Raw genomic sequence first — 26,062 nt, forward strand, 5'->3', positions numbered from 1 at the left:
GCCACAGACTGATCCACCCAGGTGTCTGAACGAGCGACATCGCAGGTCATTCCTACCTGCTGCAGTGAGACTGTACAACCGGAGCTGCTGCTAGTGATCCGTTTGCTGAGATGTTGATGCCATCAGTCACTTTATTATTTATACTCAATCCAAGCCACTTTAAAAATACATTGTGCAATTTCTGTAACATAAATCATATCCACAGTGCAATTGCTTCTTCTTTCATCTTTTCTTTTCTTTTTTTTTGTATTTTGTATCTCTGCATAATTACTTTGCTCTCTTTGTAAATATGTATATTGTCCAATTTTTGTATTTGCAATGCTGCCGTAACCCTGAAATTTCCCCACCGTGGGACGAATAAAGGACTATCTTATCTGTCTTATGCTGGTAACCTGGGATGAGCGGCATGCTCCTGCACGCACACATGCACATGAAGTCTGAATGGTCCGGGAGGAATTTTATTCACAAATTACACATATCAAACACAAAACCAGGAGCAAGCAAAAACCTGAACTCTGAAATGAGTCCTCACATCTTTTTAGACAAAACTTGAAACACCACAACAAAAAGTTCATTTTCTAAGACAGAAAAACGCAACATGAACAATGAACTCTAACCTTCAGCAGAACAACACAGTCAACAGATACAATCCAGATTTGTACACATTGGTAAACGGGAACTCAGGAATATTACGACGCCTTCCTTTAGTTAAACTGTTGGGGTTAAAATGTAGCAGACCACCAGAGGTTACAGAGTTCCTGTCCAAGACGCTCTACCGTACAGACGCTCTACCACACAGACGCTCTACCACACAGACGCTCTAATACACAGACGCTCTATTACACAGGTGCTCTACCACACAGACGCTCTACCGTACAGACACTCTACCATACAGATGCTCTATTACACAGACGCTCTACCAAACAGACGCTCTATTACACAGGCGCTCTACCACACAGACGCTCTATTACACAGGTGCTCTACCACACAGACGCTCTACCGTACAGACGCTCTACCATACAGATGCTCTATTACATAGACGCTCTACCAAACAGACGCTCTATTACACAGGCGCTCTACCACACAGACGCTCTACCGTACAGACGCTCTACCATACAGACACTCTACCATACAGACACTCTATCATACAGACACTCTACCACACAGACGCTCTACCACACAGACGCTCTATTACACAGGCGCTCTATCACACAGACGCTCTATTATACAGACGCCCTACCGTACAGACGCTCTACCACACAGACGCTCTACCACACAGACGCTCTACCACACAGACGCTCTATTATACAGACGCTCTACCACACAGACGCTCTACCACACAGACGCTCTACCATACAGACGCTCTACCATACAGACACTCTATCAAACAGACACTCTACCACACAGACGCTCTACCACACAGACGCTCTACCACACAGACGCTCTACCATACAGACACTCTATTATACAGACACTCTATCAAACAGACACTCTATCATACAGACGATCTACCAAGACATGGTTTGGTCAATTCTCTTTTTTTGACTGTCAGAGATTCTATCAGTAACTTAGTAAGACTGAAATGCTCATTTCAGAGGAATTCACAAGTCATAACAGGCTTACCCTTGATCTACAGTTTAGATTGAAGATAAGTTTGTAAAACTTGAATGTGAGAGTGTAAAATTTATGATATACTTTTGGAATTCATTTATGATCATGCAGCTCAGAACTTGTAAATACGTCCCCTTAAAGAATTGGACTATCAAACTATTATTGACCTCTGTTTTTTTGTGTGTTTTTCTTTGTATCAGAATCTTTAAAATATCTGGACCCAGAACGTTAATCCTGAAAAAGACGATCACAACCCCCTAAAAAAAGAACACCCTGTTCTAACTTTGTCTTCAAGCCCCCAGCATCTTCTTCACCATGTAGCCCGGCATGTTGTACAGGAACAGACCCAGGATGGCGAGCAGCAGGAGAGCCGTCACAATCTTGATTGTCAGCCACCTGTACTGGTCGCACACCAGGTGCTTTGCTGCTTTGAGGGGGATGAGAAACCAGAGCAGTGCCACATCTGGACGGCTGGGGGGCAGAGACATGAACAGATGTTATGATACTAAGGGCGTGTTTTATCAGAGTTCAGCAGAAGTCCAGCCGGGTCTTCTGTAGATCGCAAAAAGAAAGACAGCCCTCAAAGGAAAATCTCCATACTTGGGTTTCTCCAGCGGCTCTGGCTCGTTGCGTCCCTCCCCTGCCGGACTTTTCTCCGCCTCCTCTCCTGTCAGAAGATGCAGCTCAGCTTCCACTTTGCCCTGCAGGGACAGACACCCCCAGATGTGAAAGAGCTGGATTTTACTTCATGTTCCTATTTAATCTAGTTACTGAAACAAGTTACTTAATACAATAATTTTATCTGGTTACTTAATCTGGTTATGGAATCCTGTTATTTAATGTGATAATTTAATATTTTTTTAAACTGGTTACTTAATCTGGTTAGTAGTTACTTGATTATTCTGGTTTCTTTTAATCTAGTTATTCCTGGTTACCAGGGACTGACTGGAGTGACTTGTGACAATAATCTTCAGGTTTGAAACAACTGTAATTAAAGCAAAACAAGTTTTAAAAAAAAGTCACATGATCCTTGTCAATAAATAAACAGCTGGCAAATGTTAATAATTTATCTGGGGATTAAATCTGTTATCTTCTCAGCTGTGCTTTAGTGCTCCTCAGCAAATGTTAGACTAACATCACCATTTCCTTCATCATGTTTTCACTTCAAGATGGGGTCTTGGTTTGGAGGTGCTTCGACTCACCGTGAGCTCAAACTCGTCCTCTTCATTTCGGGCCACAAAAGGCCACCAGCCTTTGATCCTCTTCTGCTTGAAGATGGACACCATGGGCATCTCAGCTTCGTTGGTCACCATCTCGATGCTGCACTGCTTGGGAGTCTTTGCTCCACGAGGGAAGCGGTTCAGGTCGAGCTCGATTGCACCTATGGAGACAGTCATTGAGATGAATCAGTAAACCTCGAAACGTGTCCATCAGTTTGACTTTTCAAGGAAGTTCTGTTATCCGTACCCAGGAAATCATCTGCTGAGAAATGGTCGGCATCCCACACTTGTAGGTTAAGCCGAGGCGGAATCTTGTACTCGGTCTCATCCCAGGCAAACATGGACTCCTTCTTTGAGATGACGATCTTCTCCTCAGCCATTAGGTAATCGAAGGGATAGACAAAGCGCCAGTTGAAGTTTCCCTCCCCAGTGATGGAGTGATAGTGTACGTCAGTGTCCTGCTTGTCCTCCTGCTGTCCTTTCAGCCAGCTTTAAAGACAAACAAGTCAATGTGTCACAGTTTTCTCTGGAAAATTCAACTGGTATTTGTGTCTTTGAATGCTAACTACCCTCGGACGAAGATATCACTTGATTTTTCTCCTGTGAAGATATCGTCGTCTTCAAGAACGACCTCGTCTGTGTTCCAGATGATCACCCTCAGCTCAAACCTGCAGACAGAAGATGTGGATCATCCTGAGCTGCTCATGTTCGATGGTTTCCATGTAAGCTCTCACAGCATCATCTGCTCCTCACAAACTCTGAGAAGGAACAGGCTGTGGGAAGGTTACCTTCACCACACGGCTGCTGGCTTTAAAGCCTTTTGGAGGGTTCTGCAGAAGCTCTCTGGAGACAGACTCACATCTAAGTTTGATGTAAGTAGAATTAGTTCTTCTTAGAGATGAAACCAAAATGTAGACATTTGCACAGGTTTGGAGACATGCATGGTGGCGGAAGGTTCATGATAGGAGTCTAGTTCAGAACAACAACAGGTTCCTGTAGTTGTATTGATTCTGAACTCCTCCATACTGTACACAGAACGGTTACAACAATGATGGAATGGATGAGAACTGGCAACACTCCTGACATGGACCTGTGCCTTTTCAGGAACACGTTTATACTTTCTGGGGGTCTGTGGCCTTACTTCTTGGGTTTCCTTGGGGAAATGTCAAGTGCGGGACCAGGTGCAGTCATTTCTTTGGGGAACATGTCCACCCACAGCTCAATTCTGCCCTGCACAAGTTCAAAAGGACAAGAAAACATGTTTTTTTATTCTGTGGCTTCCTTGTGACGAGGTTTCTCTTCTGTGCATCCACATACTTGCTCGATTCCTGGCTTGTCAGGGTGGAGCAGGGGTCTAGTCTCCACGTGTTCAGGGACAAGTTTGCAGCCAACTCGTGGGATTTCCTCCCAGTGGGTCAGAACGCACAGAGCGAGATGTTCATCCGTCTTCTTCTTCAAACCTGGAAAACATCCGCCATGTGTCTTTATGGGGACACTGGCACCAATACCAATGAAGAAGAATTTCAAAGCAGAAAGACAGTAGAATACCGTTTTCATCCTCAATCTCAGTGGGCGCCATGAAGACCCGGTTCTCCACTTTGACTCTTCCTCCAGGGCCGTAGTGTGGTCCGTCCAGCTTCCCGTCCTTGCACAGTTTAGCCAGGATTTGTGTTGGTTTCATCGGGTCCCGCCACACATTGTAGCCATGACTGAAGAAACAAACATTTCTGTTCACTCAACAGTTTCAATGTCTGTCCATCAAAATAAATTTGAATGCTCAACGTTCTACTGTCATGGTGGGAGGACATTTGTAGATGCAAACATGTGAAGTTCCCAGAACATCATAAGCAGAACGAGTTTCACAAAAACGGTTCTGTCCTGAGGTTCTGGGTTCAGGTTCTGATGATTTGGAGCAACATCCCCATTACACATGGGCTGCAGAGGATCAGGGTAAGCTTTGTCTCTGGTGCACATGTAAAGAATAGTGAGAATGAACCTTGTTTCTGACCCTGAATTATAAAACTCCTGCTACTTTTTCCGCCTGGGCAGGTCTGGATTAGGGTTCAGATTGGGAGGTCTGGACTCATTCTTACATGGAGTACTTGTTTCCAACACCACACGTGGCTCTGTGTTTGCTGTAGAAGCGGTTCTCCAAGTCGATCTTGGTTTCTCCAATCAGATCATCAGTTCCCACCAGGTCCCAGTCATAGATGGACACCGTCAGTGTAGAGTCCATCGGGAAGGTGGCCTCCACATCAAAAGACCTGACGACACAGCAATGAGCAGCCTTTCACACGGCTACAAACTCAAGCTAGCTAATAAACTTTAACAGGAATTCACAGTTACAGTCCTTTGTTAAATGTTGTCGTTTACATGGCAGATGCAAAGAGATGCATGAAGCAAAAAACAAGTCTTCATACTTTTGGGTTTTCTGTCTCTGAATTAAAAATAATGATCTTGCAGAGTAAATTCTTTTTCAGACATTTTCATTTTTTTTTTTTTTTCATTTTCAGGGACTTACTTTCCAAACAAAGGGTTTAGCTGTTTGGAAATGTAGTTTTCCTTATCCTTGATCTCTGTTTTTCCTAGTCTGATTGCAATGTAGGGATCCGCTTTCCCGTTTATGTCTGCTGGATGCAGATCGGTCGCCTGCAAAAACAGTCATTTTTATTATGATGAAAATCCAGAATTGTCGGCAGTCCGGGGGTCGGTGTTTCCAGCTTACCCTGACTACATAGATGCGGACCAGGACGTTTACTGGATCATTGTTGGGAATGTTTTGAAACATTCCCATGTTGGAATCAAAACTCATGTCTCTGGGCGTGTCATCTGACACTTTGTACATGCACAGGGAGCCCTGCATCAGTAAGTAAAAGACTGTAAGAAAACTTCAGTGTAAACTTATTGTCACTTGTTGAACATCTTGGTGGTCTCTTACTTTGAACTTCCCGACAATCCGGTCTTCATCCGTCACAGTCTGGTCGTCATCATCACCTGCTTTTCCTCTGAACAGGTAGAAAGTGTGCAGCCAGTCCTCGAAGTTATCAAACTCACTTTCCAATTCTTTGGGATAAACCTTGTTTGAGAACAGACAAAACATTGAGTCAGGTCTTCAACTTTTACCCAAACCATAAGGACATTTGACAGGAAACTCTTCAAGACCTTTAACTCATCCAGCTTTGGCTTTTTTCTCCCAAAGGCATCAAAGCCGGCTTTCTTCTTGTCCTTCTTTGTTTTTCCTTTCCTGTTGCTTTTCACAGGACCATCATCGGGTTTAATGTCTGAGGAAACAAAGGCATGCGAGCGTGACTACGCTGCAGCATGGCCAACTGGACCCCATATGGTTTAAAAGGGTTGAAAATCTGGGCCCCGAATGGGTTTGGATCGCTAGCTCGCTACACTGTCCACCAGGCAGCTGGCTGGCATAGCAAGCAAACCCACTGAGTACCGACTTAAACCAATGTGGGCAAACACAGGTGGGGCCACCACAGAGACTGCAGAAACCCCCTTTTAAACCAAATGGGGCCACTTGGTCTTGCCGGTTGGGTACAGACACATGCTAGGACCACAAGCTGCTCCACTGGGGGACGCCACAAAAATAAAGCATCACCTCCTCCATCTGCTAAGTCCATGTCTTCCTTATCCTCCGAGTCGGACAGAGCCGCTTCCTGAGACTTGAGTGCCTGAAAGAGTAAAAACTTGTTCGTCTCTCATCAACAAGCTGACTTCATGGAGGAGATGAAGAGTTTCTGCTCACCTCTGTCAGCGTTTCAATGGAGGCAAAGTACTTGGACCACCAGTCCAGCATACTCTCATCCAGTTCCTCCTCTTCAGGTTCGTCCAACTTCTTCCTCTTCTTCTTTTTGCCCTTTTCATCCTTGTCATCATCCTTCCATCATTACAGATGTTTCAGTAAAGCTTCCAGGGATCAGATCATTTTCAAATTTCCTGGTCTTACCTCCACTTTGACAACAGCTTCAGAGCACTGCAGAGGCAGGTCGTATCACACATCAGCCACATTTACAGACACATGTCAGTCATCACAGTCAAACATTACAGGATTTTACACATCCTCTGAACCCTAACTTAAAGAAAACTAATACAGATTATAGAAAAACTTTACTGAGACGATCTGAGGAGAAAAACTGAAGAAGTTCAAAAGAAGACACACCACAAATTTACTTTAAAACAACAATGTCAGATTTTGTAAGTGGACTCTTGAGGAACATTATTCATATTAAACTGAATAACTACAGCTCAGAATGTATGACACTGATGTGAAGCTTCTTTGGTTTTTGTCGTGTTCTGTTTTCCTTATCAGTCTCAGCAGGTTCAAGTGGATCATCCACGGCTGTTTTCATTAAGTGAATGACCTTCAGTCTATTTAGGGTCTGGTTTGCAGTTATTCATGCTCAGGTCATCTGCTTTGTCACCTTATTTTGTTGTTCATTTGGATTTGTCATGTTGAAGCTTATTCAATGTCTACCACCAAGCCTGGTCTCCTAACCCTATCCCTACTGGGTCCTAGCCCTGCCAGGTCCTAATCCTACTGGATCCTAGCCCTACTGGGTCCTGGCCCTACTGGGTCTTAGCCCTACCAGGTCCTAATCCTACCGGGTCCTAGCCCTACCGGGTCCTAATCCTACTGGATCCTAGCCCTACTGGGTCCTAACCCTTTTGGGTCGTACACCACCAGTTCCTGACTGCTGATGAAGTTGGAGGTTTTACAAACCTTTATGTTGAATTCACGTTCACTCTTTAGCAGTTTATCATGATTTCTACTTCCCCTAAGTTTTGTTAGGAAGGAATAACTGAATGGGTTTGTATGATGGAGTGTGTGAGCTGCTGTTACAGTTGAATTAAGTACATGTGTAGTATATGTATAGTACTTGTGAGTATGTTTAGTTTAAATGTAGAGACTATTTTGGCCAACAAGTGTGTGTGTAACTATAGAGTGTGTGTGTAGACAGGCCCCGCCCATTCTAGTTTATCACTTAGTCCTGGTTGTTTTACATCAACGTACCGAGTCCAGTTTGACGACAGTCTCCATCTTCTTAAAGGCAGGTTCTTGCTCCATGCTGACAACGATAATTTCTTCTGAAACACAAACAGGTGTTTGAGGCACTGGACTCCCTCAAGTGTTGGTGGTTTCAGTCTGGAGGAAGTCTCTGTTGAGGAGCTGCAGGCATACCTGTGGTTGACCAGCTGTTCGCCTGCTTGTCCTGTCCCCTGTAGATGAACTTCCTGAGGCTACTGACAGCGTTGGAACCAACCAAAGTATATCGTCCAAAAGCTCTGCAGTCCACCACGCGAATGTTCAACGGGGGGTGAAGTAACTCATTCTCAGGCAAATCCTGATGGAGAACATTCAGAAGTGGGTTCTTGTTCTTGTTGGAGACCTGTGTGAATTCTGGGGGTAGAACTGTGAAAAGAGCGTACCACTTCAAACCACTTGACAAGGGTGCTGAAGTTGGGGTTCTTCTTGAAGTTGGGGATGAGAGCGGACTGAACTCCTTTCCCGGCACATTCAATATCTACTCGAGGCCGGTCCACCTGAGCAAGGTTCACCCTCTTCAAGTCTCTCAGACCCCAAAACAAAACCTGCAGGAAAAGCAGTTTAACCCGAATCATATGTAACGGGTTTCTGCTGAAACATTGAGGTCTTTCTGTAGGAAAAAGCACCTCAATCCTGTACTTGCTGAGGACTGGTCTGATACCAAGCGGCACTGGAAGGATTGGGCCACGATCCATGTCTGTTGGACCATCGATGGGGGGGAGATCAGCTTTTCCATTGGGGCCAATCTAGGAGGAGAAACAAATCAACGTGAATAAAAAGGATGAAATCAAAGGATAGCGGGAGTTCAGGAGCAAGCTGACCTGCAGCAGCTCAAAGGCTGCCAGCATTTCTCCAGCTGCACAGTTCCCACGATAGATCTGGTAGTACTCCAGCTGGGGGGGGAAGCGTGGTGGACCATAGTGCTCATCAGCCATCTTGACCACAGGCTTGGCAAAGGTTCTCCCCATAAAGTCGGCCTTACCCTAGGAGTAGGTTACACACAGCCCAGCCTGAAATCTGCTCTTAACTTTACAAGAGTGTTCCAGGATCAGAAAAGCACCGCTAACATCATAGGTATTTAGAAACGGAGGAGTAAGATCGGGAAGAAACATGGCTGCAGCAGCACGTTTCATTAGTAAAGAAAGACGGAAACAGAGACCCCAAAGCAAGCAGCAACATCCCTACAATAACCAGTGAACTGCAAAACAGATGGACCTCTTCGCAACAAGATCTTTCTTGCAGTTAGTGGTTAAATTCCCCTTTGGTGAAAAACCCTCAAACAATCTTTTAAAGGAATGCAACAGGGATAAGAAGTCTGCCGTTCTGTATTCCTCTTGCATGCCTTTCTCTGCTCTGCACACATTACAGCGTCGCTACCATACAACAAGCAAATCCACACTCTACTTATCCACAGGGCCGTCCAAAACAAGGGTGTTATTGTCCAGAGCAAACATGAAATCTCAGTCAGCAATTATGTTTTCTCAGGAGAGTCATGTTGACACAAATACCAAGCACTTAGAAATGAAAAACATTTGATTAACAGCTGGCGAAAGATGAACCGTCTCCTCTAGAAGAGTGTAACTGTAAGGCCGTTAGATTCTCTTGGAAGAGAGTCTCACCACTGTGTCTTGATCATAGATTTCTATGACAATAATGGGAGGGTCATCTCTCAGCTCGGCAGCCTCTCCAAACAGCTCCACATTCTCAAAAACCAGCAGCTGGTCCCAAGTTGGGCAGAGAGTTTCTGCCAGCACCTGCAACAAAACCAGAACTCTGGGATCCTCAGGGAGTCCGATTCTGCTGGTTCAGACCTAAAGTCAACTCACCTCGGTGACCTGGCTCTGAGTGGAGAAGAAGACTCGGGCAAAGGGGTCAGACAGACCCGTGCTGTCAGCAGCAAACAGGCTGCGAGCCTGGTACATGTGGACCCTCAGCTGGAAGATCTGCTTCACTGAGGACACATTCAGAAACAGGCATCATTATGGACCCTCAACCGAAATCTTTAGGAGATTTCACATCAGTTTTCTAAAATTGATTCCATGTTTAATCTACAATCAAACCTGCTGCTCAGGTGGGCTCAGTCATTTTCAGGAGCCTGTTGAAAAGAATTGATCACCATCTTCTCCAGAAAGACTTAAGTTACACATGAGCAGCTGTTGCTACTAAAGTTAGCCGCGGAGACCCTCAGGGTTCTGACTTACACCCAGTTGGTCACAGGTTCGGTTCCTGTCTGTGTTTGTGTCTCTGCAGAGCGCTGTGCGTCCTGGCAGCTGTTCACATTCCTGTTGATTGTTTTCTGTGTTTCTGAAGACCTTCCTTTGAGTTTTCTGTTGAACGTTTGGGGTCGTTTCCAGGTTTTGTGCTGTTTTTTTGGACCACTGCTTCAGGAACCAACCAGTGCATGTGGATTAAAGCTTCCTCTGACCCTTCCATCCTGCCTCGGGGTTCTTAGTGGTTTCCTACTGTGGGGTCCCCCAGTACTTATCTTTATACATATTGTTATGCTACTTTTAACATACATTTAATGCTTTAAGATTATACTGATGAAGCAAACTCTGATAAAAGAACCGTCTTATTGTGACTTTTGAGGAAATGATTAGTCCAGGTATTTCGTGACTAGAGGAGAGACAGGTTAACATCATAGATTGGACAAAACATCCAGAAGGACACACATGGTACAGCCAGTTGGAGCATTAGCTACACCTCCATGATCATTTGAAGCCATAAAAGGATTAGCATGCTCCCTCCCTCCTGACGTGTGACTGGGCCTGGACCCAATTGTGGACTCCTTTTACTATTAGTTTGTACACAGAAAGGGAACACCCCAACTGCCATATAATCTGCCTAATTCTACTGCTCGCTGGTTGGTCAGCATGCATGCTGCTGGACACCTGTAGCTCCGTAAAACTTTGATCCAACTTTTGACAGCTATTTATTAATGTTTTAATGTTTTAATTGCATACTGCTCTGGACGTTTCTGATTGCAGACCAGGTCTGGTCACAACCAGATTGCCTTTAAAAGGGCATGTATCACAAACCATCAGCCAAATCTTTGACATGAACGCATGACTCTGCAATGGCTGATAACAAACTGACTTATCAGAAAAACACGTCCGTGTTGGTCAACACTGTGTTCCTGTCTTACTTTTATACTGCGAACAGCCTAAAGGAATACAGCTTATGCATCATCAGCTTCTGTCAAACATAAGTCTGATCTCCGTACTCATATAGGTCAGGCTGATAGGAGGCGTGGACGGCAGGCCGGGCCCTTTAGACAGCTTGTTCTCCTCAAAGCCGTTTGGCAGACCACTGAGGTAGTCTTTACGCTGCCTGTTCAGACCCAGCCACAGGTAAATCTCTATCTTGCTCTGTACAGTCCATCCAGCAGGCCCAAAACCTTTTTTTCCAGGGATCTGCAGTGAATAGATAAAAATGGTTTTTGCAGAGTCAGCGAAACGCAGAACCAAAGACTTTCAGGAGAAAACTCACTCTTAGGAAAATGGTTTTGACTTTTCCACAGTCCTTCCCCTTTTCCTCGTCTATGCTGGAGTACAGAATGTCTTTGGATGGGATCCGGGCATACGCAATACGCTTGCCATTACTTATCATCCATATGAAAACATCCGGAACGCTGTGCTGTGGCTGCAAAGACGAGAGTATCGAAGAATGAAACCCGCTGATGAAGAAGCTTCCGCCTGAAGCGAGCAGATCGTACCTCATCAGCCAGGAAGCGCAGCTTCGAAAGGAAGTTCTGGGAAAGTTTGAGTTTGTCTCTGACGGTGCTTTTCTTGACCTGGGACCTCATGGCCTTGGCCTGCACACCTATGGCTTCCTAAAACCACAGGTAACCATTACAAACACAAGAACTTCTGGAGAAACGAAACATCTGGAGGTAGTTCCAAACAGCATACCACTTCTGACAGACACAGCTTCAGCCTCTCTTTGTCCAGTTTGGTTCTTCCAGACTGGTTCTGGTCTTTGTTTGCTAGTGTCAGAAACTGGCTGGAATAGATGTTTCTGTCAGCATTTACATGCATTTACTGACATGTCAGCATAGAATAAATTTTTGTGTTGGCAGACCTGCATCCCTGGCTGAGCTCCTCTAGAACTCCTCGCAGCCTGCGCTCAGGATAGGCCTTCTCCGTTTTGATGATCTCATGGACATCGTTCAGTCCATCCTCCTGAAAACAGAGGAGATTCAGACTCGCCTTCATGCGTTTTTATTTCAGCTGGAGAAATGTTCGACTCACCAGTTTATCAGCAATGTTGTCAATGATGTTAGAATTGTACAGCCTCCTTTTCTGATCCTGCCACCAGCTTTTAATGTAGATGCAGGGCTTCCTTTCAAAGTAGGGCAGGTGAAAGTAGTTCCTGTGAAGACAACAAAGAGTTCTGTTTTATCATGTTTCCAAGAAGTAACAAACTCCACATTGGCTCTTGTTTTGGTGTCAGTCGCATTTCACACAGTTGATCAGGAACTAGACTGATCCGGTCTGTGTAAATACTGGGTCTGCATCCCACATCAGAGGAGTCCTAGCTGGACCACATGGGTCTGTGCTTGGTTTATTATGCTGCCCACTTTACATTTCTACTTGTGTGGTGAGAAAACTGACCAACACTTTTTAAAACAGGTGAAGCGATGTGGTTTACCAATGGGACTTACAGATCCACGTTGTTGAAAACATCAGAAGTTCATGGGGCGTGAACATACTTTTACTACATGCTTTTAGTTTGGCCTCCATGACGTGTTAGAACTGTTTCTAGAACCACCATGTCGTATGGTGTAACATGACCAGAACCAGTGATTCTGTCGGGTCTAGAACCCTCACCAGCTGAAGCAGACGGACCTCCTGATGCTGGGAGGACAGTTTATCTGACCACACCGCCGTGGTCATGCCTCGGAGACTGTCAACAGTATCACTCAGAGGTTTTTTCCCTAATGCTGTTGGATAGTTAAAACTTTGATTTTTCTTACATTTTTCTCGTTTAAGTTTTCAGCTGATGAGAACAAACAATGTTGGAATTCAGAAAAATGGAGTTCCATTCAGGTTTTATCTTTTAAAGTAAAATATGGACGTTTTATGAAATCCTGTAGTGATGTTCTGATCACAGAAGAGCCGTCTGTGCGTCCTGACGTTATCTCGTTCTCAGGATGAAATTTTCTACAACATGAAGCCTCTCTGTACAGAGACGCCGCGTTTTCTTGCTCTGTAGGTGTGGCCTGACCGGTCAGTGATGACAGGCTTCATGGGGGGGGTGGTTGCCACTGAGGTCAGGTCTCCATCGTCATCCATCTCTTCCTCACTGGAGTTGTGGATCAGCTCCGTCTCCTCCTCGTCCCCCTTATCTTTGCCCCTTTCCCCCTTCGTTTTCGGTTGGAGAGCTCCATCAATCTCGTTTCCATAGTAACCTGGAAAAGCAGCAGTGCTGGTGTTAGCTGGAGCACCATCTCCTTAAGCTGATGCCAGTTCAACACAGTTACCTATGGTGACCTCAAAGTTGATCGGCTTATCACCGATTTTCCTGTCAATCATCGTAGCCTCCAGGAAGGAACCAAAGAGGAAAAATTCGTCCACTTTTCCTGTGGCGCTCTGTAGAAAAGGTGTGAGTGTTTAAGCTGACAGAGCTATGACTTTCTGTGAACCCCCCTCCCAAAAAAACAAAGAGAAGTCAGTATAATGCAGGTAGGACTTAATAATGCATCAGCGTGGCTAAACTGGGATCATTAATAATTGAGGATAATCGCAGCGGAATATGACCTGCCAGCAAAGGAACAATGGACTGCTCGGCTCATTCAGGCAGGGACCCACCTCTGAGATGTTGGGCACCCCCTCCACCTGGACCTCGGTGGAGCTGCTGATTTCAGGAGAGGATGTGTCCAAGATCTCCACCCCCAGACTGATAAGCAGGCGCGCCCGGAAGGACACGCCCTCCCCGAGCCCGTCATTCAGCTCCTGGTACTCGTCCAGAAGGGTGTAGGTGCGAGTGGAGCCGTACATGTTCACCCACGCCGGGCCCAGCGTGGGCAGAAAACCTGAAACATCCCAGACAAAAGCAGCAGGTTTTTGGAAATGAGGGCTGGACTCCGGTCTGTAGTCGCTGTCATGCGGTGTCCACCTTTATCTCCATCGTTAGAAATGTTCCTCAGGTCCAAGAAGTGTGTTCCTATGGCAACGTCGTTGACTTTGTCTGAGTCTCGGAGCTGGATCTTCATGCGTCTGCACAGTGGGGGGAACATCTCAGTGAAGACGATCTGCTCGTTCCAGATGGGCTCGTAGCAGCTCTTCTGGACCGACGTCTTTCCCTTCAATCACACATCACGCCACTGTTACCACGGAGAAATTCAACCACAGAATGCAGGAGACGGCCGAGTTCTGCTTAGAACTTGCCTTCTGCCCAGCAAACTGGACCTGGACATAAGGGTCAACCAAGTCCTTGTTTTCTCCAATAAAGGCTTTTTTGACGTTGGCCATGATGCTGGTGTTCATTCGAGGAAGTCCTTCTGCTCTGTAGATCTTCAGGTAATACCGAGCCCACTGTCGCTCGGCAGGGACCCCTTCTGGTAGCAACAGGTTGCTGGAACAAGAGAGTTATCCCCAACTTATCTATGCAATGCTAAAAACATCAGATCCTTTTATACTCTTACCCATCAATGTCATCCTCATCCGATTCATTCGCCTTGTGTGGAGTTTTGATGGTGTCCCCTTTAGCCACAACTGCAATGTCACACTTTACATAGCCTTTGCCCCCGGCTGTGATGTCATCAGGGTCGGACAGGAGCGCCCACTTATGGTAAAACTGATGTTCTGAAAGACAGATAGATTCAGCTGGAGGGTCTCATAGCTGTAAGAAGTTATGACACTGGATTGCACTGGAGATCAGAAGACATTTATAAGTTGAAATGTTGAAAATAAAAACCTTCATTCACTCGTCTCAGGCCTGCGTTGGGTTTGGAGCAGAGTGAACGTTACCTGGCTGAGAGTAGATGGTTCCTACGTCCAGTTTAAACGTTCCCACCAGAGTTCCGCTCCGAAGAAGATTTTTGGAGTGAATTACCTGAAGAATGAGGAGTGACCGTCTGTTTAGCTAACAGCTCTTTCATCTCAAACTCCTGAAGGTCTGTCTCCTCATAGCTCAGTTCATATGAACTTCTCTGAACTCAGATTTCAGGCTCTGTATGCTAGCTCCTTATGGACAATGGGGCAGCTGTTGTGGGTGATGCTAACACAGCACACCACCATATCATGGCACTGCATCATACAGGTCAGTGTGGGTGTTTTCATCAGTTCAACTGAAATCTTCACAAAAACAAGTAAAACTAGAAAAGTTGCTTTAGCTGTGATGATGCTGGCGTGAATGTTTTTAGTCTCTGAAGATGCTGAAGCTTTTGGCTGAAAATGGTGACGCTATTTAGTTGCTGAAGGGGAAAAGCTATTTGCAAAATGCTAAAATTGCTAAAAGACTGGAAATTTCTCTAAAGAACTTTGAAAGAGCCTGAAGTTGACCTAAATTTTTAAAAACATTTTAGTAAAATTGCTTAAAGATCCTAAATACATGCTATTTTTGCAAACATATTTAGCTTGTTGCTTAAATACTAGCTAAGCTCCAAATTATCCCCAAAAATCCTTAGTAGAGGCCAAATTAGCCCAAAAAGCTAGCTCGTTGCTTAAATACTAGCTAAACTCCAAAATATCCCAGAATTCCTCAGTAAAATAAATTAGTCGAAAAAGTTAGTCTGTTGCTTAAATTGAAGCTAATCTCTGAATTAGCCTAGAAAGCACAGTAGATAACAAATTAGTCAAAAACGTTAGCATGTTGCTAAAAATATTAGCTTAACTCAATTTTTTTAAATTACCATGAAGATGAAACCATAACCCATGAATATATTTAAGGGCTTGTTGTTAATCTGCTTAACATTTTGAAATTTCACACTTTCTCATTCATTTCCTATGAGGCATATTTTGCTCAATATTTTAAAAACTTTATAAATACCAAAAATTCAAGCAGTAATGTGCTGAACGAGCTGAACGTTTTGATATTAAGATGCTGAAATCACTGAGAGTGTGATTGAGTTTTTATGTGTAGAAAGACGTAGAGAAAGGAGAATCTCTATAGTGTAAACGCTGTAAAGCATTCACACCAGTATTATATAAAATGGACCACAAACCACATGGCAGCATTTTTTCCTTTAGCTCTAGCTAGAGTATCCAGTTCAGGAAAAGCTCTGGGATGAAAATGATGCATTTGACAGACAATACTTACAGACACTTTCAGGATTTTATCAAACATGACATAAGGAGGAACGTGGAAGTCGAACACGAAATACTGAGGAGAGATCAGAGGGAGTTCATGCCGTTATTTACTATCTCAGTGAGAAATCCTGAACATAGAGGAACTTCTATCCGTCATCCTCTCACCTCGTTGTAGTAAGGGCAGTTGGTCGATTCCTTCATGGAGGTGTACTTCTTCTCCTCTCCAATCTCCACACAGACCATGGGATCCATGTTGAGTCCCACCAGCTGTCTGGCTTCAATCACTGTCACACTGACCTTCAATAGAGCAACTGGATTAACATCGAGCACAGAACAATGACCACAGTGGTGTGACCAGGCTTTACTTGGTAGTCCACTGGTCTCCCAGAACTGGGCTCCATCTTGATGTCGGGTTTGGACCTGAATAATGAGCATCCAGAAACAGGAAATGCATTCTCAGGGAACTGGCCAATGGGAATCCTACACTGAAAGCGGCTCGTTCTTGCCTCTTGTTGGACACGTTGGTTGTGACGGCTGTGACTGAGGCCAGGGAGATGGTGTCAGGGTCCGGTCCTCCATGGAACATGCCGTTATTGTCCAGGTTCTCAGTCTCCAAAATGGCAGGTTCATCTGGAGAACATTTTAAGAACGATGGATCGCATGATTGATCAAATCAAACATGTGATCCGTTACCCTCCGCATCCGTAAACCGCCTGAAACCAGTCATCTGTCAGAGTGAATACCTCCGTTCTTGTCCTCCTTGTGTCTGCGGTTCTTACTGCGCTTCATGATCCAGAACCATCCACTGGTTGATCTGTAAAAGTCATTTGATGAACATTTTAAAAACTGTCCTCCAATAAAACCCAAACATCAGAGTCGGATCAGAACCAAGAGAAACAACACTAATATTTAAAGAGGGATGTCACGCTCTCGAAAGAAGACCTTAATTATTTAGAACCGCTGAGCCTGATGAAACGGCCGAGGAGGATCCGTTTCACACGCATTGTGTCAAATATTCAGTTAGCTAATCAGTCAAATTTAATCAACAGAAATGAACGAGAACAGATAAAAAAGGACTTTTGAATAAAAATGGTTTGATAACGTTTTATCAGGAAAAATGACTCAAATGCCTGTCGTGGTGATTAAAAATACAGAAACATCTGAACCAACTCTGAAACATCTGAACCATCTCTGAAACATTTGAAACATCTGAACCAACTCTGAAACATCTGAACCAACTCTGAAACATCTCTGAAACATCTCTGAAACAGTTGAAACATCTGAACCAACTCTGAAACATCTCTGAAACATCTCTGAAACATCTCTGAAACATCTCTGAAACAGTTGAACCAACTCTGAACCATCTCTGAAACATTTGAAACATCTCTGAACCATCTCTGAAACATTTGAAACATCTGAACCAACTCTGAAACATCTCTGAAACATCTGAACCAACTCTGAAACATCTCTGAAACATTTGAAACATCTGAACCAACTCTGAACCATCTCTGAAACATTTGAAACATCTGAAACATCTCTGAACCAACTCTGAAACATCTGAACCAACTCTGAAACATCTGAACCAACTCTGAAACATCTCTGAAACATCTGAAACATCTGAACCAACTCTGAAACCTCTCAAGACTCACAAAGACTTAAAACAATCCAGAAGTTTGACCGTTTCAGCTGAAGCAGATTTACTCCTCAACAAATGATGTACAATTCTACCCATGAAGTAAGTTTGAAGTTTCCGTTTGTGAAGCTGGATCTGGTCTGCTGATTGCTGGATCGTGAATGCTGTTTTAAATGTTCTGGTGGTACTTACCATGCAAATCTAGAGTTTGTTCTGGTCCAAATCTCTGCAGGTTTCCTCCAAACGCCGCCGTCCCGGAGCTTCTCGTTCTCCTAAAGGAATCCCAGCAGGAGCATTTCTCTAACTTAGTCCAGAACGAGGTTCAAAGCCAGATGGAGCCAAAAAGACTCGGGTTTGGCCAAGTGTGCCGTTGGGCTGGAGGGAAGCGATACCGGCATGAATACTGCATGAGTGTTGAACTGGACACTGGTAAGTATAACTTGTGACTGCTGACAGACGTCACTGTGATCAGAGTCCAGGGAGGAGGCGGCTGCTTCTCCACCACAACACCCAATATTCCTCTGCTGGAACGTTGAAGCTGATTCTCACAAATGCCAACAAACTGAAGCTTTTTCTGACACATCTGTAAGACATTCAGCAGAACCAAACCCAAACAGCTTTACCAACCTAGCTAATACTGGAGCTAACTGACCAGATAACCCTGAAGGTGAAATGTGGACTCCAGCTCTGAAGAAGTTCAAGCTCCTGAGTTGGAGAAATGAATCTGTGATTGGATGTTATGGAATCAGAAACACATCAGAACATCCTCATGAAAATCTTGAACTCTTATGTTGGATGTTTTAAGCTTCAGAATGATCCTCAGGTCTGAAATGTTTCCTGCTTCAGAATGAACCTTTGGTCAGGCTACATCTAAGATGTCTGAATGAAACTTTCTGGTGGAGGTTTGGACTCGGTGGCTCTCAGAGTCTCCACATCTTCAGACGGCATCCACAGAGCCGCTCATCCTCTCAGTTACACACGGAGGCAGCCTGAAAGCCACACGGCAGTCTAAAGTTGCTGCTACCTGATGATTCATAGCAGTAAATTATTCAGGCGCTGCTGCATGTGGCTCCCTAATTATGAGGTCGCTGTGATCACAAAAAAAAAGAATAAAAAGAAGGAGAAGAAGCTTTTAGCAGACATGTTCTGTTGGTTCCTAAACTGAGCATCCGGCTCATCCGGTCTGACCTGGACCCGACCGAGCATCTCTCTGCAGCTGAGACGGGCCTCGGGCTTCAGGAACCAAATGTTAATGACATGATTGAGTGTTTAGAACAGCTGTAGGGAAGCCTGACAGCCGGAGAGCTGAACTACATCCAGACATAGAAACAATGAGATTTGTCTCATGAAGTTCTTTCAGATATTACAAGATGTACAACAGAGATGCTGAAGATATTTAGGTGAAGCTCATGAATATGCACGAGGAGCCAGCAGCCTGAAGATGACACCTTTGAGAACAGCATCTAAGATGAAGCTCAGAATGACTTGATACCAAGCATGCAATCGTACACCATGTAGGTCCAGTGTCTGCAGGCCTTTTCTTCTGCTGCTACTTGTAGTCCGGTTATCAGCGCGCTGTTTGCGCTCCAGTGGCTGAGTGGGCCACCACCTGACTGGTGTTGGGTGTTCTTTTGGCACATTTGAGCCCTGGCTCTCTGACAGAACTAGGATGATGTTTGGACAGACAAAACGGAATAATGTCTCCTAAAGCAGAAAATGTTGCTTTAATCTGTGTTAGAGCTTCATGCTGCTGATGCAGACGTCCTCGATACTCATGGTGTACCTCAGGGTTCTGTGCATGTCTTTACATGTCTCCTTCATGTCTATAAATCAGTATCTGATATGTGATAGACGGACCGACCTCGGGTCAGGAAATCTGGCTTTTGGGTCATGGAACGTCACCTCTCTGGTAAAGGAAGAAGCCTGAGGACTTCATAAGGAGCTAGCTAGACGTGGCCCGGCTCAGCACCTCCAACCTCCTCTGTTCTGAACCTGAATCCATCAAAACCGGTTTACCATGTTGGCTTACTGTTGAACTCCCACCTTAGCCACCCTGTTTGTCCTTCTGGGGGAACTTTAATGCCCACGTGGGGCAATGTCTGAGGAACCTGGAGGGGCAGGGTGACCGGATCTGATCTGGACCCGAGTGGTGTTCTGTTGGTGGACATCTGTTCTAATCACAGTACCATGTTAAAAAAGGGTCTCCATCAGTGCACGTCTCCATCAGTGCACGCTTGGCAGGAGGTCGTTTCAGGTTGTTCGTTTTGGACACTTGGGTAAAGAAAGGGGCGGAGCTTTCTATCGGTCATGACCTGGTTGGGAGTCGGATGCTCAGGAGGGAGGAAAGACCCGACTCAATCACACTGTCAGGGTCTGCATGAACACTACAAAAAAACCTAAAAATCAATAAATAAAACAGATTGAATACATAAAAACATCCGTTGAACGGAACTTTAATGTTTGAGAAAGAGATCGGCAGCAGCTTGTGTAAGCTGGTCCCTCGTTCATAATAATCATCACTATATTATATTAACTGGACATTTCATTATTTTTATTCATCCATCTCCTACTTTAAGAACTGTTTGTCTTTAAGTTTGAAGTAAATCATGGATTGTTCTCCACAGTTTAATTCTGCACACATACTTTCCCAATTATTCTAACTGCTGGTCATTTAAAAACACCGTCTGTCCTCGGAGTAATCTGCTTCCCTTTGTGTAAATAGTTTCTGAATATTATGAGGGAATGCTTTACCACTGGCTTCTTCATCAAATTCTGCCTCAACAGACACTCTCATGAAATGGTGACGAATTGTATTTTATGAGTAACAGACAAACAAACGATAAACAAATGATATTAACATCAAAAGAGCAAAAGAAGTCAAACTTTGGGAAATTACAAATGATGAAAAAAAAACTCTAAATCACAATTATACAATATAAACCAAAATAGGAAAAGCAATTGCAGCATTTCACAATTCCTTAAATCTATGAAACAATTCCTGAACAATGATATGGAAGTTTGGAGAACAGCTTCTTCTTTCCCACTCTCCTCTGGGGAGCGGGAGAGATTTCAGATCCCCGGTGGATCGTCCACGCTCCCACTCTTGGCCGTGGACCACGCCCCCGACACCATCCTGCATCTCTGAGTGAGAGTGATTCCTGCTGGGTCGTCTGTCCTCCTGCTCCTGGTCGTGGACTGCACTTCTGCTTCATCTTGACTATGGACTTCATCATCACTCGTCCCTCAGCTCTATCTGAATGAACTCTTAGATACGTAGTTGTAGAAGCTAATCTTTCTTTAACTGTTCTGGTATCTCCTGTCCGTCCTGGGATAGGATCTCTCCTTCATGTGGGAATCCCTAAGGTTTCTTCTTTTTTCCTGACTCAAGTTTTTTAGGAGTTTTTCCTTACCGGGAGGGAGGGTCTAAGGCAGTGTTTCTCACTCTTGGTCCTCAAGAGACGCCACCCTGCCTGCTTTCCAGACCTCCAAGTCCTGCTAGCTGCTGATTCGTTCAGTCAGATGTCTCCACATTCTGATTGAATGAACACACCTGGTCCAGGTAATCAGCAGCAAGCAGTACACAAAGAGCTGGAAAACATGCAGGGTGGCGGCTCTCAAGGACCTGGAATGAGGAACACTGGTCTAAGGGCAGGGATAACCAGTTTATGTAGTCTGTTTAGTTTTTAACTATTGTTCATATTTTATTACTAATTTTCTGCATCTGTAAAATTACCTGCATGAAGCCCAATGAGGCAAATGTCCTTTGTGATATTGGGCTATAGAAATAAAATTGAACTGAATTTAATTCTTCTCTACTGCTCCTGGTCGTGGACTGCAGTTCTGCCTCATCTGGACTATGGACTTAATCATCACTCGTCCCTCAGCTCTATATGAATGAACTCTACTCATATATGCAGTTTTAGCAGCTAACTTTTCTTTAACCGTTCTGGTATCTCCTGTCCGTCCTGGGATGGGATCTCTCCCTCATGTGGGAATCCCTAAGGTTTCTTCTTTTTTCCTGACTCAGGTTTTTTAGGAGTTTTTCCTTACCGTGAGGGAGGGTCTAAGGACAGGGATGACCGTTCTTTATAGTCTGTTTAGTTTTTACCTATTGTGCATATTTTATGACTCCATCTGTGCATCTGTAAAAACTACAGGCATGAAGCCCAATGAGGCAAATTGAATTTGTGATATTGGGCTATATAAATAAAATTGAATTGAATTGAATTGAATACTGATTGATATTTTTATTAAAAATTATTTTTTCTTTCTTTCCTCTCCGTGTTTTTATATCTGCAGAATATTTGGTGTTTTTCTTTTTTAAAGAAACAAACATAAGGTCTTTCTTCTCTCTCTCTTTCCTATTTTCTCTTTATGTTGGAGTTTGCATCTCATGGTTGTAATAAATGTTTTTCCTTTTATTGGATAAAAATGAAAATGTTTCTGGTTCTGTGGAGCTTCTGTAATCAGCTGTAGACATTTGGCTGATTCTCAGCTGTTTTTTGAGCTTCTTCAGTTTGTAAAAAGACATATAATGTTGAAAAAGTTCAAATCATGAAATAAACCAAACTTTCTGTGGAGCAGGTGTTATCATAAAGGTGGACAGGTGAGGAGGACCTCTGCAGAAACAGCTCCACCTGCTGGTCAGAGTTCAGACCCATCAGAGCAGCTGATGACCCTGTTGCCATGGTGACGTCACTGCGATGAAAGGACAGCTGTTTTCAACAATCTGTCTGTGCCCCCACCCCACCCCCCACCATGGAGACCCGGGTCCATAAAGCATCAAAGAGCGGTTGTCTTCCCGTCCTGTGAGTCGCAGAGGGACAGGCAGCTGACGGCGGCGTTCCAGAGCAGGAGCCCGCGGCGATAGAGGAGGAGAGCAGGAGGAGCGAGGAGGAGGGAGGTTCAGGGAGGACTCTGGAGAGGCGGGATCACGCTGCAGAAACATTACAGCTCCATCCTAGAGCCGACCAGAACCATCGAGAATCAGAACCGGAACTCTGATGACAGACCAGCAGGTAACCGGGATTTAAACAGGATTTCTGCGTCTGGATCACAGACCCGGGATTAAGGAATCGGGATTATGGACTCCTCCTCCACAGAACCAGGATTACAGATTCAGGATTAACCGGGGGAAGGATCTCAGACTCAGGATCTGGTATCTGGATCACAATCAGGTGTAAAGACTAAGGATTACAAACAGATTTGGGATTACAGGTTAAGGATCAAGGACTCAAGATCAAAGATACATAAATATAGAGTCTGGATTACAGACCAATGTTAACATAATGAGGACAAAAAACAAGAATGATTACAGTCAGGATTACAGAGTAATCCTCAAAGATTCAGTATTACAGTTTAAGGATTACAGAGTCAGGAGAGAAATTATTCTTCAAGTCTCGGAATCCGTAACAGAATCACAGATTCAAAAAGGAAAACTGGATTATTGATACAAATACAGAGACAGTCTTCAGATTAGAGTCATGATCACAGATTTAGAATCACAAATTCAAGATCACAGTGTCAGGATTATGAATTTAGGATTACATGTTCAGGACCACAAACTAAGAAAATAGAAGGGCAGATCCAGGATCACTAAAGCAGGATTACAGGATTGCAGGTTGGGGATTACAGAGTCGGTCTCACAATATTCAGGGTCGCAGATCCAGGATCACAGACTCAGGATTAAAGATTCAGGATCCTATTGGAGCTCTTGAATTCCCACCATAGAACCCGGTCTCCAGCGTTTTGGTTCCAGCTCCCTGACAGGATGATCTGACCCAAACCTGGACCCAGACCGGTCCTCATTCAGATTCCAGCTTGAAGCTCGAGTTATAGTTCAATCTTTCGGATAAAACATTGAAAGCTCATCAGAAAACAGCAGCTTTACTTTTTTCTTCTCTTTCAGAAATCAACAAAGAGGATTGGCTCCTCCGTGTACATGTCAGTCCAAACCCCCAGCAGCGCCGCTGCTCGGCCCACTGCAGGTCGGTATGGTTCTGGTCCAGTTTTCCGCGCCGTCTCCACTCATTGAACTGGACTCGTCTCCTGACAGGTTTCGGACTGAAGGTGGACGAGAGGCTGAAAGCAGCGAAAGAACGAAGAGAGGAGCAGCAGAGGTTACTTGGTAAGGTTTGGACCCACCGGTTCTGAGAAACATCTCAGTAAATCCATTTGGGTCTCTTTCTCCATCCTCAGCCTCCCGGGAGCAGAGCCGGATGGAGCGGGAGCAGCGCGCCCGACGATACTACCAACAACAACTGCAGGAGCGCAGGAAGAAGCTGCTGGAGCAACGGCAGAAGGAGGAGCGGAGACGAGCGGCGGTGGAGGAGAAGCGCCGGCTGAGGCTGCAGGAGGAGCAGGCGAGTCCTTCAGGGTCATGGCGACACTCAGAATGACCTCTACAACAACCACCCTGAGGGGTTTTAGAGACATCAGGACTGAAGAAATCCCTTTGTCAGTCTTCTCCTCGGTCTGAAGTCAGAATGAGTCGTTCATGAAGACTTCCCCACAGCTGCAGGAACCTTCAGTCATTCAGTCTGGGGACTTCTTCGTGGTTTCTTCTGTTTTTCCTTACCGGGAGGGAGGGTCTAAGTCAGGGATTTCCAGGCAATCGTTTTTGTGAAATTGGGCTGTAGAAATAAAATTGAATCGAATGATAGCCCTCATTATCATCTTCTTCTTTTTCTTAGAAAATATTGAACCTAAAATATGTAAATGAGGTAATTTTGTTAGAAAGAATGCAGCAGAAACGCTGAGCTCATGGATCAAGCTCAGGAACTGTGGAACCATGGGAAATGCAGTTCTATCATGAGAACAATCTGAATCATTTTCTATTGTTCAACAACCTTCAACTCTGCAGCTCAGGAGCTCAAATGCAGGACTGAGATTATGCAGGTGTGAGCGAGCACAGGTAAGTCTGTGGACGGTTTCAGTACCGATATCAGACTGCTGCTCACCTGGTTCTGGTCATCCTGGACTGAACACACCTGAGCTCTGGGATCAGCAGCAAGCAGCGACACTAAAACAGACCCATGTGTTTTCTGACTGAAGGAGCGATTTGAATCTGCCGTCCGGAAGACGCTGGAGAAGAGCCGGAAAGGAAGGAAGTCCAAGAAGGACGGTGAGAGAACCAGACATGTTCTCCTCTGTCTCTCCGTCCTCCCTAGAAATGATGCCTGATCTACATGAAGCCTCCCCATCTCTGATTCCTGGTTTGTCTCTGTGCAGGTTCAGGTCGCTCCGTGGTTCCTGTCGTCACACCAGTCCACAAATACCAGGAGCTCAGGCCCTCGATCCCGCTGAGCTCCACCCACAACCAGCAGAGGGTCACCTGTGCCGGACAGGTGTGTTCTGGTTGGTTCTAATGTTCATGTGGATGTTTGTCTTCTTCAGCATCTGCATTCTATCTTCCTTCAGACCAAAGCAGCACAAAGACCAGATCCTCAGAAAAAGAGCTCAAGCATGAAAGCAGCTTCAAACCATCATAGGACCCCCATCTCCGCCCCCCCAGAACGGTGAGTGGCCCCACCCATAGACTGCTTTAGATGCTCTGGTCTGGATAGAAAGAACTCCAGCTCTCTGGACACAACCACAGTGTAGCATGGCAATGGGAGTATAATGATGCTGGACTGTTTACCATTATAGATGCAGGGAAAGCTCTGAAGCTTTAATGGATCATGAAGGAAGATTTCTGTACATTTGAAGGAAAGCTGAGATAAAAAAAATAAAATCAACTCGTGTGTTCAGTCTTTATAAAGCGTCTTTTCCAAAGCATCATCTAAGGTCATCCATAGAGACAGACAGGTGGTCTATAGACACAGACAGGTGGTCTATAGAGACAGACAGTTGGTCCACAAAGACAGACAGAAATCATATATTCGAAGACCATAATCAGGTTTTAGTCTAAACCCTGTCTTGCTGCTTTATTCAGCCCTGTGACCACCACCCAAAAACGGTCCATTAACTTTCATCACATGATCTCCATCACGTGATCTCTCTGGTCAACAGACCCCCCCAGGTTCGGAGCAGCCGCCCCCACCCACTGCGTGTTCATCTCATGTCCGTTCCAAGGGAGGAGCCACCCAAGCCTGTGGTCAGACCAGACAGGAATCAGCTGCTCCGACTGAAAACAGAGATGGCTCCGGTCAGTCCAAGTCCAGACCCCCCCACCCAGCAGAGGGGGGTCAGAGCAGTGAGAGCTGAAAGTAGGTCATGGGGGGTTGGTCAATTTTTTGTTTCATCAGCTTTGCATAAAACACTGAGGTTTCTTCATGTCCCAAAACAGCCA

At 44.9% G+C, this 26,062-nt stretch overlaps 2 protein-coding genes across 2 annotated transcripts; one reads left to right on the top strand and one right to left on the bottom strand.

The window, feature by feature from the left end:
• Positions 1 to 232: 232 nt before the first annotated feature.
• LOC112142306 (otoferlin) lies at positions 233 to 19,411 on the bottom strand. Its single transcript, XM_036210835.1, has 41 exons — positions 17,965 to 19,411; positions 16,883 to 16,953; positions 16,505 to 16,769; positions 16,305 to 16,436; positions 16,150 to 16,212; positions 14,859 to 14,943; positions 14,534 to 14,693; positions 14,277 to 14,463; positions 14,005 to 14,191; positions 13,698 to 13,921; positions 13,370 to 13,478; positions 13,114 to 13,297; positions 12,138 to 12,258; positions 11,968 to 12,068; positions 11,799 to 11,889; positions 11,603 to 11,719; positions 11,377 to 11,529; positions 11,111 to 11,300; positions 9,714 to 9,838; positions 9,507 to 9,641; positions 8,709 to 8,870; positions 8,514 to 8,633; positions 8,271 to 8,432; positions 8,023 to 8,185; positions 7,855 to 7,928; positions 6,790 to 6,816; positions 6,589 to 6,720; positions 6,442 to 6,514; positions 5,994 to 6,112; positions 5,770 to 5,907; positions 5,557 to 5,688; positions 5,353 to 5,480; positions 4,925 to 5,095; positions 4,380 to 4,540; positions 4,149 to 4,291; positions 3,973 to 4,061; positions 3,401 to 3,499; positions 3,079 to 3,320; positions 2,814 to 2,992; positions 2,212 to 2,312; positions 233 to 2,082 (listed from the first exon to the last, which is right to left on the bottom strand). The coding sequence occupies exons 3-41, from the start codon at positions 16,538 to 16,540 to the stop codon at positions 1,902 to 1,904; spliced, it is 5,196 nt and encodes a 1,731-aa protein (XP_036066728.1). The 5' UTR covers positions 16,541 to 16,769; positions 16,883 to 16,953; positions 17,965 to 19,411; the 3' UTR covers positions 233 to 1,901.
• Positions 19,412 to 22,049: 2,638 nt separating this feature from the next.
• Positions 22,050 to 25,979, top strand: LOC112142305 (ensconsin; the record flags this gene model as incomplete). Its single annotated transcript, XM_024265584.2, is given in 8 exon segments — positions 22,050 to 22,790; positions 23,681 to 23,759; positions 23,828 to 23,899; positions 23,971 to 24,134; positions 24,826 to 24,895; positions 25,003 to 25,118; positions 25,192 to 25,289; positions 25,783 to 25,979. Coding segments are annotated over 8 exon segments (811 nt in total), but the record flags the coding sequence as incomplete, so codon positions are not given.
• Positions 25,980 to 26,062: the final 83 nt, after the last annotated feature.

This window comes from Oryzias melastigma, unplaced genomic scaffold, assembly GCF_002922805.2.
Source record: "Oryzias melastigma strain HK-1 unplaced genomic scaffold, ASM292280v2 sc00254, whole genome shotgun sequence".
Taxonomy (NCBI): Eukaryota; Metazoa; Chordata; class Actinopteri; order Beloniformes; family Adrianichthyidae; genus Oryzias; species Oryzias melastigma.

Coding starts and splice junctions, on each gene's coding strand:
- LOC112142306 (XM_036210835.1), bottom strand. CDS start 16,540: ATGGAGCCCAGTTCTGGGAGACCAGTGGACTACCAA. Junction 16,437..16,504: donor GGAGACCAGTGGACTACCAA/GTAAAGCCTGGT, acceptor GCTCTATTGAAG/GTCAGTGTGACAGTGATTGA. Junction 11,530..11,602: donor TGCGCTTCCTGGCTGATGAG/GTACGATCTGCT, acceptor TCGTCTTTGCAG/CCACAGCACAGCGTTCCGGA.